The sequence below is a fragment of the Protopterus annectens genome, chromosome 8.part0, assembly GCF_019279795.1.
Source record: "Protopterus annectens isolate FY-2018-M chromosome 8.part0, PAN1.0, whole genome shotgun sequence".
Classification (NCBI taxonomy): Eukaryota; Metazoa; Chordata; order Ceratodontiformes; family Protopteridae; genus Protopterus; species Protopterus annectens.
In genome coordinates this window covers 658812093-658834322 of record NC_056741.1, presented here as the reverse complement: position 1 = coordinate 658834322, position 22230 = coordinate 658812093, and the positions used below count along the sequence as shown (strand labels likewise).

Below are 22230 nucleotides of genomic sequence, written 5' to 3'. Positions count from 1 at the left end.
ACCATCGGCTCGTTACATAAAGGAGGTGCCTCCACTGAGCCTGGGAACTATAGGGCAATAAGCCTGACCAGCCTATTCTATGGAAAGAATAATCATGGACCTTATCAGCAAAGATATAGGAGACCTCCAAGTACTTGACCCATCCCAGTTTGACTTCATTAAAGGGAGATCCTGCCTTTTGAACTTGGTGGACTTCTTTGAGATAGTCACCAAGTACTGGATGAAGGCAAATCCATCCATACAGCCTACCTGGACCCGGCCAAGACCTTTGATAATATTCCCCTCTCAGGCATCATTGATAAACTCACTCAGTTGGATATAAACCCTTATACTGTCAGGTGGGTTGCAAACTGGCTCACTGGTAGAACGCACACAGTCAAAATAGATGACTCTGCCTCCACCAGCAGACCTGTAACCAGTGGTGTTCCACAGAGATTGGTGCTGGGGCCCCTATTGTTTGGAATCTACTTCTGAGATGTACAGACTAAAACAAAAGGCCTATGGCTGGCAAAGTTTTCTGATTATTGCAAACTGGGTGCAGTCATTGAGTCCCCAGATGATATCAACATCCTACAAGAGAAACTTGCACAAGACAAATGACTGCTGGCAAAGTCATGGGCTAAAACTCAATTCAAAATGATGCATTATCATTCCCTTTGGTAAGGACAATGTCCCTGCAGATTGCTACATTAATAACAACACCCTAAGCATGCAATCAGTGGTGAGAGATTTGGGCAAGCAGGTTGATAGTAACTTTTCCTTTAACCACCACATCTCCCCAGTGATAAGAAAGGCTTTCTATGTCACATACCTCATAAGTAAGGGCATTGCATTCAGAACAAAAGAGGTTATAACCCCTCTGTACTCCTCATTCATCAGACCAATAATAGACTACAATGCTACCTTTTGTATGTATCTTACCAGGCATCTGCAGCAACTGGAAAGACCTCAATGGTTTCTTACAAATAAAATTCAGGGTCTTTAGCATATGTCATACATTAACAGATTGAGTTCACTGTCACTATACTTTGTGTCTTATAGACTACTCAGAGGTAACCTCTGCCTTGCATATAAAGCAATTTCAGATCCTGCTCTAATGGAAATGCTGCACATTCATAAATCAAATGGTATAAGATGCACTTGTTCTAGGGAGCTAAACCTAGTATGTGACATCAACAGGACTTGCTAGAGAGACATATATGTCTCACAGAGGTTACTTCTCCTCTGGAACAAACTTCCAATTCAGGTAAAATACAGACCCTCACTGACCCTATTTAAGTGTAGTTTTGACGATTGGTTGGAGTTTCACCCGTGTCCCTCTTGAACTGGGCAGTAGTTGTTGAATTAGTTCAACTTGATACCTTGATATTCTTGAGAACATGGGTTGTACTTGGTTAGGCTTGTAAGGGCCCTAGGACCATTAGCCTAGTAACCTCCTTTGATCCCCTGATCCTATGAACATATCATCACTGTCTACTGACTAAATTGGTTCAGTATATCATTCCTGCCCTCAGTAAATTGAGTCTGCTGACAAACATAGACGTTCAAACTCACTTAATCCCTTTGGTCACTAGCTTCATTACACTTAGTATTCTGAGACAGGGAGGGAACTGCCTAATTGTCTGGCAACCCCTTATTATCAGGCAAATATTACTTGACTTATAGCGTAAATTTATATATACATCCATAAGGACACCTTCTCATTTCCACAAATGGTTGGCAAGCCATGTCTAAACTCATTCATGCCTCTAAAACATCATACTAAATCACCACCTGCTGAGGTTGTTAAAACAAATCACTCTCAGGCCTCCAAGAATTAGGATTAAAGAGCCTGAGCAGCTTCCCAGTAACACAGCTCCACCGTAATTCCATAACTTTGGGAGTTACAAGGCTGAAGGCTTCAGCTGTTCTACTGTTACTAAGTCTGCTCATCCAAGTAGGAATGTCCAAATAACAAGCCACGCAGTTGTTAGGCATATAGACTCGATACTTACTAGGTTGAACTAAAACAGGTTGTTAATTGCCTTTCTTGTGTCAGGATCCATGATCTTATAACAGTTGCCTTGTTTCTTAAACAGGACAAATATGGCTATGAACTGTAGAGTTTCATGTAGGTGTGAATGACTTGAGATACTGAATTCAAAAATACGTGCTGAGAAACATAATGGAACCTATTATGGCTGCGTAAGCTGAAGGTAAGACACTGGCCTTAGAGCAGTCCTACCTTTCCAAAGATTAATGCCCAGATTCAAAGAAAGGCAATTCACTGTGACAATTATTCAAGTAGTTGATGTTATTCCAGGGGGAGTTCAGTATGTGTCACCTTGGGATGAGAAGATCAGCAGTCCAATTTGCTTCATCAAGAATGACCTGCACCTTTCATTACACATATTCTCATAGTCACCAAATCACTGGCTGTCTCCATAATAATCAAAAAAGTTAATAGTCTAAAAATTTGGGGATACTTTTTGAGAATAGTAAGGAGTAAATGGTGCAAAAACACACTTATAAATAAATAAGCATGCACTCATATCACAATTACAATTAAACCACTAGGTTTAATCAACATTCAACCACTAGGGTTGTCTCCTGGGAAGTGCAAACAAATTATTATTGTTGTACTCATATTTAGGGAATTTGTAAATGTGTGGACGTTGCTTACAAACATGTTACTCTTACATAATGCCTTATGAATATATGACAATTTTATTTTCATCTGATACTTAAAATGGCTGCAATAAAAGGTAAATCCTATCTCAAGTGTTATATTTTGCCAGCACAATATCCTGATAAATATATAGATAAATCAATGCTGTTAAATGGATATCTTGTTTAAATAACTTATTCATGATGAATAAACACAACTTCACATATTTCTTTCTTTTAACATGCAGGCAGAACTTTGACGAAACCTTCCATATTTATTACTGGTCCTTCACAAGACATGATAACTTTAAGACTTAATGTGACACTTGTATGTTTGGTATATGACCCTCCTGAAAGCATGCAGATTTATTGGAATGTCTCTGGAAAACATTTGACAGGAGGAATGGGTTTTCAAATTATTAGTGCTGAAGGTGACTACAGTATTACTAATGATTTGACACTATCCTATGACACCTGGATCAATCAGCCTTCCATTCAGTGTGTAACTGGAGAAGAAAGTAAGACCTATAACTACACAATGATCACCGAAGGTAATGTATGTTATTAATAAGAAAGGGATACATTTACGTAGTATGGACTTTCACTTTAAAACATTTATTAACAGCAATGCTGCTGATTTAACACTTGCTGATGTGAAAAAGTAGATTTTAAAAATTATCTTTCTAGGTTGTATGCTGTGGAGTGTTTTATCATGTTTCCTTGCTTGCCATACCTGTAACAACACCGTTCAATCTCAGAATCCAAAAAGGTTTTGTACGAAGCAAATGGAGAACAGCTACAGTCATTCCCCTTCATAAAGAAGGTCCTTACACAGACCCAGGGAATTACAAACCCATAAGTCTGACAACCTCAAATGCAAAGCCATATAAAGACTTGTCATGAAACTAATCAGTCAGAATATAAGGAACCTCCAAACGCTGAATTTGTCAAGGACAGGTTATGCTTATTCAGCCTAATGGATATTTTTGAAAAGGTCGCCAAAGCAATGGATGAAGGTAAAAATGATACACACTACATACCTTGACCTCACCAAAGCTTTTGACACAAATTCCCACTTAGGGAGAGTAAAAAAGCTAAATAAACTGGGAATAAACTTCTGTGTCATCTACTGGAATGCCAACTAGCTCATAGATATGATGCAGGAAATCAAAACAGGGGAAATTATCTCCACAAAGAGAGCAGTCAGCACTAAAGTTCAACAGAGTTCTGTGCTGGGACCTCTCCTGTTTGGCATTTACTTTTCTGAAGTAAAAACCAATATCAAAGGTTTCTGGCTGACTACATTTGCAGGTGATTGCAAGCTAGAAGCAGTTATTGAATCCCCAAATGACTTTTCCACCCTGTAGGAATGTTTGCCCCAAATAAATAACTGGTGCCTAAATTATGGATTGAAACTAATGCCAAAAGGTGCATTATTGTATCCTTTGAGAAATCATCAGTCCCAGAGAACTACCACATTAATAATATGCCCCCAAGAGTTGAACCAGTTGCTTGAGATGTGGGAACTTATGTGGACAGTGACCAAACTTTTAACCAACATGTGTCCAGTGTTGTAAGAATGTCCTTTTATATTATACAGATTACAAACAAATGGCTTGTGTCTCGATAAAGGGATGCCATTATTCCCTTTTACTCGGCCCTCATTAGGCCAATCATTAAATATAAGGATGCCTTTGGTATGAATCTGTTCATACACATGCAACAACTGCGACACCCACACAGTTACATTGCTAAAATAATACAAGGCCTAAACAACATGTCCCACATGGACAGAGTCAAAGTCCTGCCACCATACCCGGTTTTCTATAGACTGCTAAGAGGTGACATCTGTCTGACATACAAAGCATTCTCTGACCCAATACTAATGAATTTACTGCACATCAACAAATCAAATGGCTTCAGAAATACTCATTCCAGGGATCTACATGTCTGTAACATTAACAGTATGGTTTGGAGGGGCAGGTATATCTCAGAGGACTCCACTGCTCTGGAACAGACTCCCCAGTCACATAAAACAAACTTCACCCTTGTCCATATTCAAGGATACCTTGGATTTATGGATGGAAAACAGAAAATTTACCCCAGACTGACCCTGTACTACTAATGGATGGAGGCAGCTTCTAAATGTTTTATCCCATGCATGGGTCCACTTAAATTATCTAAATAATGATCCAGTTATGCTCATTAGAGGTAATATGTAATTATAAACCATGAGATGGGTAATGTCAATCTCTAACCAAATGGGTTAAGTTAATTTGAGCACATAAAGAGAAATCAGCTTGGCTTAATACGGCTTGCAAGGGCAGCTAGTCCACTACTTAACTATGAACCTATGGACCCATAAAATATTGTTGCTCAATAAAGTTTAGATTAAGAGAAGTCAGCTACAGTACCCTGGTTGGCTAACACACATTTTGCTACCAGAATATTTAACTTTTGACAACTGGAGAGATTTCATTAAGCATACATTTTCTTTCACTGTTCATGTGCTTGAACCTTTTCATTACTCATTTATATTTTAGTAACTTAGCGAGATCAAAATTCATTATTCTTGAATCAGATGATGGCAATGTCAGATAGCATAATCTTGAAAGCTAAAAGAATAGTAGAAACACCTGTAGATCAATATGTGTGTACATCCTTTAAGAAGCTATTCAAGGGCTTGCACATGTGTATAAATACTGAGCACATGCAAGCCTGACTGCCATTTTGGAGTAGGCAGTTGAGATGTAAGCATGTATGTATGTAAGTTCTGTCTGTTAACTAGTTTGTTTATATTTTATGATGCTACTATCCATCGTGATGTGTTTCTATGTATTAAAGCATCTAAACAAAAACCCCAGCCAACTTGTTATATGTGTTAGAGACAAATGAGCGACATGGTGTCAGACGAGCCATATCTAAAAGGACATGTTATAAGAAACGGCATATCCAAGGGGCATGAGGTCAAAGATGGCCTGGGTAAAATGACTTAAGGTGTTTGCTAAGAGCTAGGGAATATACAGGAGTGGATCATTCCTAAATGTGCAAAACCTTGCAAAACAGGTCAGAAATGAATTTCAGGCATTAAAACTTGCTCAGCACTATTTCTTTTTGCATAATATGAATCAAGGCATACAGAACACTCTAAATGGTTTTCCCATAAACAGATATGTACGATATTCATAGGTTCATAGGTTCATAGGTTCTATCTGCCCTAGGGCATTTATAAGCCTAGCCAGAGTATGTTTGGCTTTCGCCACCCATTTTAAATTAATTTTGCTATGCCCTTTTTCGAGGTTAGTACACTGTGCCTCTGTCTAACAGTGACACAGAAGTGATACCCGGGGTAAACCTATGATCTCCCATCCACTCATCAAGATTCCTCTTGAAAAGAGTCAATGAGGGACTCTGCCTAACCTGGACTGGGATTTTATTCCAGAGTGAAGGGAGCCTCTGGGTTATGAATCTGTTCCTCCAGCATGTCCTATTTATTTCAGTGCTGAGGTTCAAGTCTCTCGAGCGCGTAGCTCAATGGGATTTGGATTTTCTTAGGTGCAGCATGTCCATTAATTCCAGGTTGGACATGGCTTTATACGTCAGGCACAAATTGCCTCTGAGCAGGCGGTATGCCACTGAGTAGAGCTGGAGTTTCTTTAACCTGGCAGCATATGGCATCTGTTTGAGCCCTTTGATCCTCTTGGTGAGGTACTTTTGGGGTCTTTCCAGTTGCTGCAGGTGTCTGGTAAGGTACATCCCAAAAGAGGCATTGTACTCAATTATGGGCCTGATGAGGGATGAGTAAAGAGGCACGATGACCTCCCCTGATCTAGATGTGAATCCCTTCATGATTAGGTGGGCTATATAAAATGTTTTTCTAACCACTTTGGCCACGTGGTTATCAAATGAGAGATTGCTATCAACTTGGGTCCCCAGGTCCCTAATTACTTCTTCTGTACTTAATGGATTACCACCTATGTGGTCATTTGTGGGCACTTTGTTTTTGCCAAAGGGGATGACTATACACTTTTTGGTGTTTAGCTTGAGGCCATGGCTCTGGTACCAGTTGTCTGTTTCTATGAGGCCCTTTTGGAGGATGCTTGTGTCAGCTGGAGAGTCGATTATGATGCCCAGTTTGCAGTCATCTGCGAACTTGGTCAGCCACAGTCCTTCCGTGTTGGCCTGTACCTCCGAGAAATATATACCGAACAAGAGAGGTCCCAGGACTGAGCCTTGTGGGATGCCACTTGTAATTGGTTTGGAGTCTGACATGGCTCCAGCAATTCTAACCATGTGGGTTCTGTCCTTGAGCCAGTTTGCAACCCATCTAGTGACATAGGAGTTTATATTTAAGCTGGTGAGCTTATCTATAATGCCCGAGTGGGGTATTGTATCGAAGGCTTTTGTGAGGTCCAGGTAGGCTGTGTGGACCACCTTCCCCTCGTCAATGGCCATGGTGACTGTTTCGAAGAAGTCGACCAGGTTTAAGAGGCAGGATCTGCCCTTAACAAAGCCAAACTGGGTAGGATCCAGTGTCTGTTGGTCCCCAATATCTTTATTTATGAGGTCCATGGTGATCCTTTCCATAGCTTTGCAGACCAAGCTAGTCAGGTTTATGGAGTGATAGTTTCCAGGATCCGTTGAGGCACCACCTTTGTGGAGAGGGACCACTGTTGCTGTACGCCACTCTTTGGGTACATATCCTGTAGTAAGGCTGAGATTGAACAGTAGTTTTTTGTTTCAAAATCCACCTGCCATGCCCACAAAGTATACACAAACACACTGAAAATATGTCTCTTGTAATTATGTATGGACAAACAGTTTTGTGATCTTGTAATAACATTCAAATGCACAATAAACTCTTCAAAATACTGTACTTTGCGAAATATGCAATATGGTAATCATATTGAAAAAATATTCACATTACTATGGAAAATGTTTGAAATAAAGTCTGAATTACATAAAACAAATAAAAGGAAACAACCACATTTTCACAAAGCATATGCATTTTCGTTTTAAGCAAATATATTTGAGTTATCAGAAGTGTATAGAGTATTCACATGTTTGTGCAGTGTTACAGTAAAGTTATTTCACAAAGTACAGCCATTACAAGGCATATTTCTCAAAGTACAGCTATTACAAGGCATATTTCATAAAGCACAGCCATCACAGGGCATATTTCCCAGAGTACAGCCATTACAGAGCTTATTTCGCAAAGTACAGTATTTTGAAGAGTTTATTGTGCATTTGAATGTTATTACAAGATCACAAAACTGTTTGTCCATACATAATTACAAGATACATATTTTCAGTGTATTTGTGTATACTTTGTGGACATGGCAGGTGGATTTTGAAAACCAAGTGCACTTGTGTTTGACAGTAATATTGCTGAGAACTGGAGAGTGTTTGAGCAAGAGTATGACATTTTCATACAGGCTGTACTTCCTGACAAAGATGACCTTACAAAAGCATTTATTCTGATTAATTTAGCTGGGTCAGAAGCCATAGAAAAGGAATACTGATTTGTGCATGCACCTGATATGTATACCGAAGAGAGGGAAAACCATCATGTTGTTGTACATGTTGAGTCAAGGGAGGACCCAGAGTGCTTAAAATGTAAATTTCGAGAAATGTGTAATCCTCAGACAAATGTTACAATGAAAAGGCACTTACTTTATACAAGGGATCAAAAGCCTGGTGAAACTTTTGCAGCATATATAACTGACCTGAGAAATAAAGCTAAAACATGCAGATTTGGTGATTTAAGGGATGAACTTGTAAAGGACAGACTTGTGTGTGGTACGAAAGATGATGCTGTGAGAAAGATTTTGCTTCGTGACAGTGATTTAACTTTGAATAAGGCCACTGAGATTTGTCAGATATATGAGCTCACAGAAAAGCACACAAATATGCTTACAAATGAGATCAGCTCTAGAAGGCACAGTGATAAAATTCACACTGATAGTATGCTGCACGTTATTAAAAGCAACAGGCACAAGCACATGTCAATTGTAACCCCTGCAGCACTCACTGGTAAAGCCCAGAACTTTCCAGCAAATTCCAGAAGTCGCACAGTCTCAATGAAGCATAAGAGTATGTCAGCAACCTCAAAGCATAGGCCCGAACCTGGTTTCATTGCCAGCTGTTGGAACTGTGGTGGTAATCATGAATCTAAAAGGGAAAAGTGTTTAGCTTTTGATCATCAATGCCACAAATGCAATAAATGGAATAATTTCAAAGGATTCTGTAAATCAAAAGGCCCACGTTCTTTTATTAAAAGGGAACATTTTAAGAAACAACGTGATGAGTTAGACAGAGGCAAGCCTACTCTTTATGTTGATGGTGTGTCAGTGCTTCATGAAATGGTCAATGCAGCAGATTTAAGGGCAAAGAATGAAGTATTTTGTACTGTTCGGGTATATGGAAAACCCATAGAGCTCAAAGTAGATACAGGCTCCAAGTGCAATGTCATGTCAGCAGAAACATTTGCTAGAGTATGTTAAGGTGTTAGGCTTCATTTGGCAAGGTGTGAAAAGCTTGTTGCTTATGGAGGTGAAGAAATTCAAACCGAAGGCTCAGTAGCGCTTTCATGTTACTCTGCTGGAAGAAGTTATGACTTATTTTATGTGGTCAAGAGGCATGTCCAGTCATTATTAGGGCTCAGAGACACATTAAAAATGGGACTGCTTTCATTTAATAAGGAAGTCCATCATGTTAGATTAAAAGACCACTACTCTAATTTCGCCCAGTACAATTTTTCTACCTGTGCTGATCTGTTCAAAGACAAACTAGGCTAACTTCCAGTTGAGTACTCCATTAAATTAAACCCAGAGGTCAATCCAGTTATCAGGCCAGTGCGTAAAGTTTCAATAGCCATGAAGCACAGAGTTAAGGCCGAGTTGGATAAAATAGCATGACAGGTTGTGATTTGTCCAGCTGAAACTCCAACTAAATGGGTATCGTCCATGGTGATAGCTCATAAGAAAAGCTCAGATGACATCAGAATATATATTGACCCATGAGATTTGAACAAAGTGTTAAAAATACCTCATCATCCAATGCGCACAATCAAAGAAGTCACAGCCTTGATGCCAAATGCCACTATTTTTTCTGTCTTAGATGCAAATTGTTCATTTTGGCAAATTCAGCTTGACAAGAAATCATCATTGCTTACTTTATTCAGTACTCCATTTGGCAGGTACAGATTTTTAAGAATGTCATTTGGGATAAATTCTGTAAGTGAAGTCTTTCAACTAGCAATGGAGCAAATTTTCTTCTGGGTATGCTTGTGCTATTATAGTAGAAGACATACTGGTAGGAGGTCACGATGAAGCCAAACATGACAGAAGCCTCAGAAAAGTTCTAGAAAGGGCACGTCAAGTGAATTTTAAGCTCAATGCACAGAAATGCAAGTTCAGGCTACAAGAAGTTACTTATGTTGGTCATTTATTTACGTGTTCAGGCCTATGACCAGACCCTTCAGAACAAACAGCCGTCATTGAGATGCCAGCACCAGACAATGTTCAAGTCCTGCAATGTTTTCTTGGCATGGTCAACTACTTAGGCAAGTTCATTCCAGACATAATCCAACTATCAGTACCACTCAGAGAGCTGATACATAAAGATATATCCTGATCTTGGTTAGAGCAGCACCAAAGAGTATTTGATGTCCTGAAACAGAGAATTGCTCGTCCACCAATACTCAGAAACCATGATGTTCACAAGCCAGTAACACTTTCCTGTGATGCTTCAAAATTTGGTTTAGGTGCAGTCATTCTACAAGAGGATCAATCTGTTGCCTGCTCATCGAGAACTCTTACCCAAACTGAGATGCAGTATGCCCAGATTAAGAAAGAGCTTTTGACAATTGTGTTTGCATGTTCAAAGTTCCATGATTATGTTTATGGTAGACCTATCCAGATTGAAACAGACCACCAACCATTAGTCACTATCTTGAGAAAACCTATGCATTCAGCTCCAGCCAGACTGCAATGTATAATGCTGAGATTGCAAAAGTACAATTTCAAACTTGTCTACAAGAAAGGCAAACTTTTTTATCTTGCTGATACATTATCCAGATCACCCAGAAACACCACAGAACCGCACAAGAATGAGAATTTTGATTTTGAAGTCATGGAAGTGAGAAATATTTCTTCCACACATCTTGATGAGCTGAGAGATCACACAGCCACAGATCCAGTTTTACAAAGGCTCAATCACTTTATCAATCACGGATGGCCATCAAAGCAATTTAGTTTACCTCAAGAAGTGCAACCTTATTTTCCATACAGAGATTACATTTTGTCAGACAAAAATATTATGAAAGGTCCTAAAGTGATTGCTCCAAAGTCCTTGCAACCAGAGTACATTGCTATCTGGCATTGTGGTCACCCAGTAGTTGATTCTACCAAAAGAAGGGTGACATCCACAGTATTTTGACCTTCTATGTCACAAGACATTGAGAGAGCACTTTTATCTTGTTCAGTGTATAATAGCACAAAACCACATCAACAGAAGGAACCATTTCAGCTTAACCAAATTCCAGAACTACCTTGGTCGACAGTAGCCATGGACATTTTTGAATGGAATAGTCAACATTATTTGGTATTAGTAGACTGTTACTCCAGTTGGTTCGAGATTGACCTACTTCTCAACCTAGCATCCAGTACTGTCATTACTAAAATGAAACATCATTTTGCAGTCCATGACAGTCCACACAAACTTATCTCGGACAATGCTACTCAGTTTATAAGCCAACTGTTTAAAAGATTTGCTGAAGAATGGGACATTACTCATGTTACAAGTAGTCCAGAGTACCACAGATAAATGGTTTGGTGGAACGTGCAGTTCAAAGTACAAAACAGTTACTTGAGAAGTCAAAATGAGATAAAAGTGATGGTTTCCTGAATTTATTTAATCTCAGAAATATTCCTCATGATAAACATCTTGGTTCACCTGCTCAGAGACTTCTGTTGAAACAAACCAGAACCACATTATCAATCAGAAGTCAATTATTGGTTCCATGTGTCAAGAACAACAGGCTATGGAAAGCCAATCTGTTGAAGAAGCACTTAACTCCAGAGTCCTACTACTATAAAACCAGCAAACCATTCAATCCATTACAAGAGGGATCAGTTGTAAGAATGCAAACATCCAATGGTTATGAGCGGATTGGTGTCATGAAGATTATTGGTCCAGGGCCGAGATAATACATTGTGGAATCGGAAGGAGCAATTTTTAAGTGGAATTGGAATCATTTGAGACCAGTGTCTGAGCCTATACCACAGCACATAGCCTGTGAGAAAGACTTTTTTTCTCAGATTGAGTTGTCTGGTGTTCTAATTCCAGAAGAAGTTCCAGAGGGCATTCCCATTCCTGTGAGGAATCCAAAAGTTCCTGATACAAGCTGTGCACCACAGACTCTCCCTGTTGCTATGCTTGGTCCAGATTGTTATATTACAAAATATGGTCAAATCTCTAAACCCTGTAGCAAATAAGAAGAACTTGGACATGAATATTGTGTTTTGTTTCCAATGTGTATACTAATTCATGTCAATCTCTGATATTGTTTTTTATAAAAGGCAATCTTTTTAAAAGGGAGGAGGATGTAGATCATTATGTGTGTATATACCTTTAAGAAGCTATTCATAGGCTTGCACAAGTGAGTAAATACTGAGCACATGGAAGCCTGACTGCCAGTTTGTAGTACGCAGTTGAGATGTAAACATGTATGTATGTAAGGTCTGTCTGTTAACTCGTTTGTTTGTATTTTATGATGCTGCTATCCATCCTGATGTGTTTTTATGCATTAAAGCATCTAAAGGGAAACACCAGCCTTCTTGTTAAATGTGTTAGAGATGAATGAGTGGCAGCGCCTTTATGATAAATTATTTAATAATCTGGTCTCCAAGAATCCCGAGACAACAGCAAGCATTATAGCGTGCATAAACCCTAAACTGTAGAAACTAAATGGGACATGTACAGACCCAAAACAGCTGAGGTGCTGCAAACAGAAGCAACTGCTTAATCCTTGAAGTTACAATCATCTAGTACTAGTAGAAGATAACCTAACAGCAACATTTTACATTAGAATGATTAAAAGTAAACAGTCTTTAAGATTTTACACTGTGTACCTTTGTAACATAATTTTCTTCCTTTTAGAGTTTTGCTTTTGTAAGAGATCAATAGAAAAAAATAATTGTCCAAAGCAAGGCACCATAAATAATGTCCAGCTCTTTACTAAACCAAGTGTTTTCGTCCACTAGGGACTTCATCAGAATAAAATACATACAAAATAGCTGGTAAATAAATACAAGACAACCAATAAGTAGAAATACTTAATTAACGAATTATCTAATATAATTAATATTACTTAAAAAAACACTTACAAGGGAATTCAGTAAAGCCTACACATTTTGTTTTTGTGTACCCATCGTGCCACTATGCATACATGAGTGCAAACAATTTTAGATTCAGTAAGCGTTGCTTACCTGCGTGCAAGCACATGCAAACAGAGAAAGTGCTGTGGAATGCAAATTAGCTAATAAGCAAATTAATCTTAGACAAAAGACCCAGGTGGAGTGATCCAATAAGCAGAAAGTCATCTGTGTAGATCCACTGTTCATGTCTGTAGTGTATGCAGAATTTTTCTGCATACAAGAGTCTACACTGACAGAAGGGATGTTAAAGTCCACAAATATGGACAAAACTCCCCTGAAGATACTAGATCACATACATACATGTGAAAAACATACATTGTGGATGTTTATAAAAGGGAGGGATATGTAAAAATAGCAATATTATTTTTAATAACTGTCGTATGTTTGCACTATGCACTACATTGCACAAATATGCATAATAGAGAAAAAAATTAAAATAACAGCTATAATGTATTTTTCAGAAATGTACTGCAGGAGCATGCATGCAGCCCATACAATGGTGCATTCGTGCTGTTACCCAGCTTACACGGATATGAACCATGTAGCTTCTACTCTGTCAGCATGCATATGTATGTAAATGAGGTTCCTTTGTTGAATCACTAAAAGGAGCAACTGTGTCCACATATTCACTTTGTGTAGGCTCCTACATGGTTTTGATATTCCCACTGGATGTGGTTGACATCAGGGGGTGTATCCTGTTACTTTTAGGAATTTTTGGTGCTCAGTGCACATTATACCTCTCAACCTCTTAGAGCAAAAAATCTGGACAAAGCCTAAAATGATGGGGGACAAACAGAGACAGATTTTAAATATTGCTCTTATGAACTTAGAAAGGAGATAGGATAATAGGTTTTGCATTAGCATGAATTTTCTGAAGGATTTGGAGTCTTAAACTCAAATGTTTGTCATTATTTAATGACTTCAATACTCATCTATTTGCCAGAAAAGTACAGATTGTAGGAGGAACACACCAAAAATATGAGGCACAAATCTTGACATTCTGAGAAAATATGTACAGTTGAGAGGTGTTGTGCACATGTTTGTGTATTGCGCCACATAGCTGAGCATATTCACATGGATAGACTACCCCGTGATAGTGATGACATAAGCATCTGTCAATGAAAACTGGAAATATTCAATTAAGTCCATATACTTTTCTATAAGCTGTGCTATGCAATGCTGCACATAGGGCCACATTGAGCAATAAAGTAGGGCCATTAAATCATCTCAGTTTCATTCGAGGCAGGTGAACTGCATCATAATTAGCCAATCCCACATGGTGACCCTACAGCAGACCCATATAAAGTATGTATACACCCTTCATTCTGATTTTCCCTCAATACTCTGAACCATTGGAGGTCTGACTGGGAAATGTTAACTAATGAGATAATGCTAGGGGCTGCTGCAACTATTCTACATCTGCATGTAGTAGAGGCTGAAGTCAGTGCTGCTAGTACTGCTGGCAATAGGCCTAGGCCGAGAATGTGAAGAGTGTTTAGGCCCAGGGTAACCTACCAGGAGCTACATGAGCTGGAGATTGTACAGTGCTACAGGGTGGACAGGGACATATTACAAGAGCTCACTAAGCTCTGCCTCCCTCAACTCATAGCTAGAGCTAGCAGAAGAGAACCCATCCATGTGGAGAAAAAGGTATGTGTGGCCCTTAAAATATTAGCTACAGGTACTATTCAGAGATCAACTGGGGACATGATGAGGGTGTCACAGGCATCTGCATCCAGGATACTCCACCAATTTCTGGATGGTATGCTTCCACATGCCAGTGAGCACATGCGTTGTCCCCTAGACCCTGAGAAGAGGGTCAGCAATATGCAGCAATTCTACTATCTATCTATCTATCTATATATATATATATATATATATATATATATATATATATATATATATATATATATACCACATTACCCTGAAGTACTGGGTGACATAGATTGCACTCATGTACACATCAAGGCACCACCTAGTGAGCAGGGTAGAGTTTATGTTAACCACAAGGGATACCACTCCATCAACTGCAAGTTGTGTGCAATGCCCAGGGCATTATCCTGAATGTGTGTGCTGGCAACCCTAGCAGTTATCATGACTCCCATATCTGGCACACATTACAGCTGTACCAGATATTTGCTAGAGGGGACACCCCCACATGGCCATGTACTGGGGATGCTGGCTATGCCCTGGAACATTGGATGATGATTCCCATCAGAAATGCACACACATCCATGTATGAATGCCATAATGAGGCACATGCACAAACTAGGAACATCATAGAGCATGTGTTTGGGCTTCTGAAGTCACAGTTCCGGTACCTAGATATATCTGATGGAGCCCTGCAGTATGCTCCAGCCACATGTCCACAGATATTCACAGTATGTGCTATGCTACACAATCTGATCCTGTAGAAACAGCTACAGTAGGATCAGCAAAGGGAAGGGAGACACAGACCCCTTCCAGTGTCTAGGTCACCACAGCCACAGTCACAGGAGGACTCAGAGGACGAGCCACCTGCTGATGTGACTGTAGGCAGATGTAGGCATGCTCAGTATGCCCTGGCTTTGGCTAAGGACAATGCATAGCACATTCACTGACAATCTAAGGACCTAGGGACTAACACCTCACTCCTATTCACATACAGATATTAAAATTGATGCCAGCCAACTCACACATCCTGTACCTATCCATGTATTGGCTGTGTACTGCTTGCATCAGATAGAGTCAGCCCTGAACTAAACTTGTGTCAACTGCTGCACTTGCAAGGTAAGTTCATGCCTACACAGTATTTTAGTGGATTGTAATGTTATGTCTTTGTAGCTATGAACCTGGTACATTATGCAGGCAACTATACTGGGCTATTTGGATAGAAATCTCATCCACATGAGACTACAGATACCCATACCAATAACATGTCACCATTTTTATTTGGTAAGCCACATGCATGGAGTTATCATGCAGTCTTACTGCAACAGATTACTGGTATCTCATTCAGGGGACATTTTAGAAAGTGAGGTTCAATGATACTCTGACTAGTGTGTGTCCTAGCAGAACATGTGCTTTTGTACTCCCACCCCTCAAAATAGCAGTGTCCCCTTGTAACTCCCCTAAAATAGGTTCATAGGTAGGTACTAGGCTATTGGCCCTAAGGCCTGTATAAGCCTAGTCAAAAGGTACCCTGGCTTTCGCCTCCCAAGAAAATTATTTTCCTGTGCCATTGTTGAGCAGAGCTACAGAAGTGATCCCCGGGGTGAATTTCCTATCTCCCATCCAGTCATCAAGATTTTTCTTGAAGAGTGCTAATGAGGAGCTTTGTTTGATATACATATAAATCATGCATGCTGTATGGGCATTTCACACAGTTAGTATGACACACAGCATCAGGACATTAATGGATAATTTGAATGTACATATTATGTGTTACTTAACTTAGAAATGCAAAGTACATATTCATGTAGGTGATGTTATGATCAATGACCCCTGTCTGTCAAGTTGCGCTTGTGGCTCAAAGGACTAATCCAGGTAATTTATATATGATGGTGTTCAGGGTTCTAATCCTGTGATATACAGCTATTTGCCATGTTAAGGATTAATAAGTATTGCTTTACAGAGTATGGCTCTGTGTGTGCTATTCTAGTATTAACCACATATCAATTACACATTTTTGTCAGCGGCGCATATACAAGACCTATATAAAAAGTCATAGGTAATATTGGATTGGATTAGTTAGTATCAAAAATGTAAAGTTTGGGGCTTGAAACCACATATCAGCATGCATATACTGAAAATAGATCTAAGTACCACCTGTAACATGATGTACTATGACAATATAATAACAGCTTTGAATGAAACTTGTGCTGTTATGTAATTTTTAGAGATTTGTCAGAGCCATACACAAAACACTGATCAATACATCGGAACAACTAGGTATTGATGCACTCTTGATAAGATGAATAGCTGCATGGCTTATATATAGGATATGGCAAGTCTCATACAGCAATTGCACAAGTGAAATAATTGTCTACATTCAGGGTGCCCCACAGGCCTCTGTCCTAAGCCCAAACTTGTTCATATTTCTCTTTAGACCTATCCATTTCATGTGAGTTGTTCTGCAATCTGTATGCAGAGGGCTTGAAATCGGGTACACTGATTACATGTTACAGATGAGGCACTTTTACTAGATCTTACTAAATTGACCATTTGGTCACAGGTGTACAATATGTTGAGAAATACTTTGCAAATGGAGCATATGAGATTTGGAAGACATATACAGACAGGTGAATATTGCATACAACAGACAATGATTGAAAATGTAGATTCATCTATGGACCTGGTTATGTAGGTAGATCCAGGAATGAGTTTCCCTAATCATATCATAATCCTGGGCTGGTGTACAGTTAGCTGTGAACTGGAACAGTTGCAGCTGGTGACTTCAAATCAAAGGGGGGGCTGCAGGAGACAGCTGAATGGATGGGGCCAACAGGAAGGGGTGCGACCAACTAGAAAGGGGTGGAGCTATGCTCAAAACCACAAAAAAATAGGACTTTAATTAAATATGCTACCCTGCATGCCAAACTGAAATTATGAGAGTCCAATCAAGACAAACTGAAGTGGAGAAGAAAAAAAATATTTCAATGCATTGGCTACATGACAGCTTACTTAATAGGTTGTGAGGCATGAAAAATGAATTACTTTTTAAATACATTACTGGAATGCCAGCCAAAATCAAGTATAAAAAAGCAAGCAGCACTCAACTCAAACCACTTTTCCTTGCACTGCAGTTCTAATTATAATTTATATTCAGCTTTATAAAAGTACCAAGTAACATACAGCCAGCAACATGTATTTTCTGAATAAGAAGCATTAATTAACAGTATAAAAATATGACAGAATACCAGAACATTTTGCAAAATCAAGTACAGATGAAAAGCCACTGTACTTGTGTCTACCTTGGATGGGGGGGGGGTGGATACTTAGTCTGCACACTTACACTGCATAACTGCTCCTTGCCTAGCTTGGACACGTCCATAGTCACTACATGTGGGAGTGGGGTACACGTATGTCACAATTTGAAATATGTCTGGCTGATGGTGATGGCCCTGAGACATTTGTCATACTCTCAACCTCAGAGCAAGAAATCTGGACAAAGCCATGAAATAAAAGTGGGACAAGTCACAATGGCCCAAAATAAGGACAATTTTTAAATATTGTTTTTACAAACTTAGAAAGTTAATAAAATAGTAAGTTTTGCATTAGTATGAATTTTCTGAAGGGTATGAAATCTGAAACTCAAATGTCTGTAATTATTTTTTAACTTCAATCTTTAATGATTTGCAACTAATTTCCCAGAAAACCACAATTTTATGAAAAATGTACCAAACATTTGATGTGAAAATCTGTACACACACAGACATACACACAGTAACAAATTTCCATAAATTAATTCTAGAACAGATGATGGAACTAATCAGTATGTGCACTTTTAAACAAAGAAGAGTACGCATTATAAGGATCAGCTGATCATTCTGCAAAACATTTCATTTAGAAATGTGGAAGATGTACTACTTATTTCAGTCGTCTATTTTTTAAGGTATATTCAAGAGAAAATAGCTGTGATTGAAAAATATCTATATTTCAGAATTCACAACTGGTCTCATTGATATAAACAGATCTCTTCATTCCACATTTATCAAACAGCTTCAGCCCTATATCTGATTGGAACTAAATTACAATACCAGGTAACAGCATGTCACCAAAAACCATGGCAGAAAAATCACCTGACAAGACAACCACAGCTTACCATTTTCCTTTCAATTAATGCTAGGCCTTACAGCCCAGTACAACCCCCACAACAATGCTACTTTAATAAAGGGTGTCTTTCACAGGATGAGCCATTAGAAAAGTGCTACAGACTGCATCTCACAAGGGCATATAGTGCTTTCACTATGCTGTTAGAAAAATAAAAAAATAAAAAAATAAAGTGCATATATTTTCACAAAAAAATGAAGGGGCTGTGGCAGTCAGCATTTATTTGGGTGACACTGGATGATTACCTTAAGTTATGAAGTTCTTGACAGAAGTAGAAAGAAGTTATATTTAATTTGAAGATTTTATTTTGTCTGATTCCCGATTGAAGTTACGAACTCCATGGTATGAACAAAACAAAGTACTGTCTGTTACTACAGTGCTACTGACTATTTCTCACTCTTGTTTTCCCAGCACACAAAGTGCAAGAAGAGAGCGAGAACCAATCAGTAGCCATCCAGGCATCTACGTCACCTACATGACTGCGGACGGGGCAGTCCAATCTCCTTCCAGTTTACTGCAGTTACACTGCATAGACTTCTGGGCACCACACACTGATACCGTCTCTCCTTAATCTGGACTACATTTACAGCTGTCCGGATTTAGTATTTACAGAAACTTTTTTTTTTTTTAATCCGGAACTCAACAAGCATGCACAGTTCGAGTTCCAGGACTAATAGAGAGTCAGTCGGACGCGCAGCTGAAGTAGAATACAAAAATAAATATTTAATTTTATTTTTTTAAAATGTTCAACAACTTCTTTCCTTTTCTTTCCATAGCTGGGGGGGCTGCAGTCCAGTGGCATGAGCCGCCACTGGACTAAAGTCAGTTTAAGGAACATTAACTTTCTGATGTAAGCAATGTGACTTTGCATGCCCATACACTTTGTTAAGCAGAGTGCAAATCTGTTGCTCCTAGCACAATCTTGTTGACAAGAAAAAAAAACATATATATATATATATATATATAAAATGTAGGTATAGTATTATATTTATATACATATATATGTATGTATATATGTGTGTGTGTGTGTGTGTGTGTGTGTGTGTGTATTTATATATTGCCCTACGTACCCAGATCATGTAGAGTAAAGCTGCATTCCGACACTTTTAATGCTGGATGATGGACCAAAAGGATGGGATCAACATTAGCCAATTCACTTACAAATATGTGGAAGTGTGTAGAATGACATGTGTTGTGATTGGAGGGCTACTTGGATATCTGAAGTTCAGAGTTCTTGCAGTCTTCTTACATGTCATGCATAAATGATAACACATCTGACAGCAAACCACACTTTAGTGTTAGACACACATAAGTATGAGTAAAACCTGTGTACGTGCTGCAAACATCTCGGGAGTGGTGAGTCATACCATGTCTCTCTATTTCAGCATGTGGAAAACTTGAAAATGTATGGCTTTGTATAGTAATATGTACAGATATTGTCAGGCCATATATGTTTGCATCTATGGCAGAAACAACATCCACATTCACTACAACTGTCTGTGTCTGCTGGATTTCACCACATATACATCAACAACTGAGCAAGCTGGGCAATGTAGTATGTTGGGTGCTCACACAGTGATAGGCTAATGTATTTTTGCAACAAGCTTGCCAGTCAAAATGTAAGCAGAAACATATGCCTAATATGGGTACTGTTGTCACATAGCTAGGCTACAAAACAGGTTTCTGACTGATAGGCAACTAGCTGCAGATGACATACACCAATGTACTGTATGAGCACATACACAAGTGCATGGAATGGGCCATACCAAACAGAGCCAAGATGGTCTCCTTCAAAAAAAAAGGAAGCCAATTTGGTGGTCCCCTACCATAAACAAACTCTGCAACAGAAGGAAAAAACAGTTGCAGAAAAGGGTGAATACCCAAGATTGGAAAAGTTCACTTGTTAGCCTTAGTAAAAAACTGAGACCCATCATAAAATCCTCTAAAGCTAACTCTGAAAGCAAAATTGCTGCAGATTCTAAAGACAACCACAAGGCATTCTATAGTTATGTCAAAAATCTACATGGCAATACTCAGATCTGCTCTGAGTTACTGCACAATGGCAATACATATACAGAACCAACTGATATTGCCAACATATTGACTGACAGGTTCAATGCGAAATGTATCCCCCTTTCACCCCCTAAAGGGCCTATCACAATACCCAATTAATCCCAAGTCCCTATTATCACAGCTACACAGGTAAAAACTGCACTGTCCAAAACCAAGAATACAGCTTCCATGGGACCTGACATTTTCCCTGGCTGTGTTTTACATGAATTACAAAGTATACTGGCACCACACCTGAGTATCTTGTTCAATCACAGCCTCATTCCAGGCTTTGTTCATACCGAATGGTGCACTGCTATGGTCATCCCACTCCACAAAGGGGGAGCAACTACAGACCCTGAGAACTACTGCCTCACTAGTCTGATGAGTCTGATATGTAAGACTATGGAGCATGTCATCATGGACCTTATAAATAAGGACATAGTGAATCTCCAAACTCTGGACCCCATGCAGTTTTGGTTGGTGAAAGTTAGATCATGCCTGCTCAACCTGATAGACTTCTTCAAGTCTGTCACTAGTTCACACAGCCTACCTAGATCCTGTCAAGGCCTTTGACACCATCCCTCACTCAGGAATCATAGATAGACTCACTAAACTAGGCATAAACCCCTATGTCATAAGATGGGTTGCCAACTGGCTCACTGATAGAACCTGCACTGTGAAAGTAGCAGACTCCAAATCTGAGTACTGACCCATTACAAGTGTTGTCCTACAGGAATTATTCCTAGGTCCTATCCTGTTTGGCATCTACTTCTCAGAAGTTCAAGCCAATGAAAAGGGACTCTGTTTGACCAAGTTTGTTGATGATTACAAACTGGGAGCCATTATTGATTCTTCAACTGATGTAGATATTCTACAAAAGGCCTCACTGATACCAATAACTGGTGCCAGAATCATGGCCTTAAGCTCAATGCCAAAAAGTGCATTGTCATTCCCTTTGGGAAAAATGTGGCGCCCATGAACTACCACATACGCAGTAGTCCACTAAACACCGAAGGTGTGATAAGAGACCTGGGGATATAGGTTGACAGCAACCTCTCCTTTGATAACCACATTGTCACTGTAGTCAGAAAGTCCTCTTATGTGGCACATTTCATTACAAAAGGTTTCTCATCCAGGAAGAAAAAGGTCATAATCCCTCTCTACTTTACCCTCATTAGACCTATTATAAAATAAAATGCCCCATTTGGTATGTACCTCACTAGACACCTACAATAACTGGAAAGGCCATAAAAATACCTCACTAAGAGGATCTTAGGCCTTA

The 22230-nt window shown here is 39.2% G+C and overlaps 1 protein-coding gene across 1 annotated transcript in view; it reads left to right on the top strand.

Moving 5' to 3' along the window:
- The window catches only part of LOC122808968 (immunoglobulin kappa light chain-like), a 716203-nt gene that overhangs the window by 48341 nt on the left and 645632 nt on the right, over nt 1-22230 (top strand). The window contains exon 3 of the mRNA XM_044080134.1: nt 2895-3197. Coding sequence (XP_043936069.1) covers nt 2895-3197 — 303 coding nt within the window. The remainder of the gene's footprint in view (nt 1-2894; nt 3198-22230) is intronic.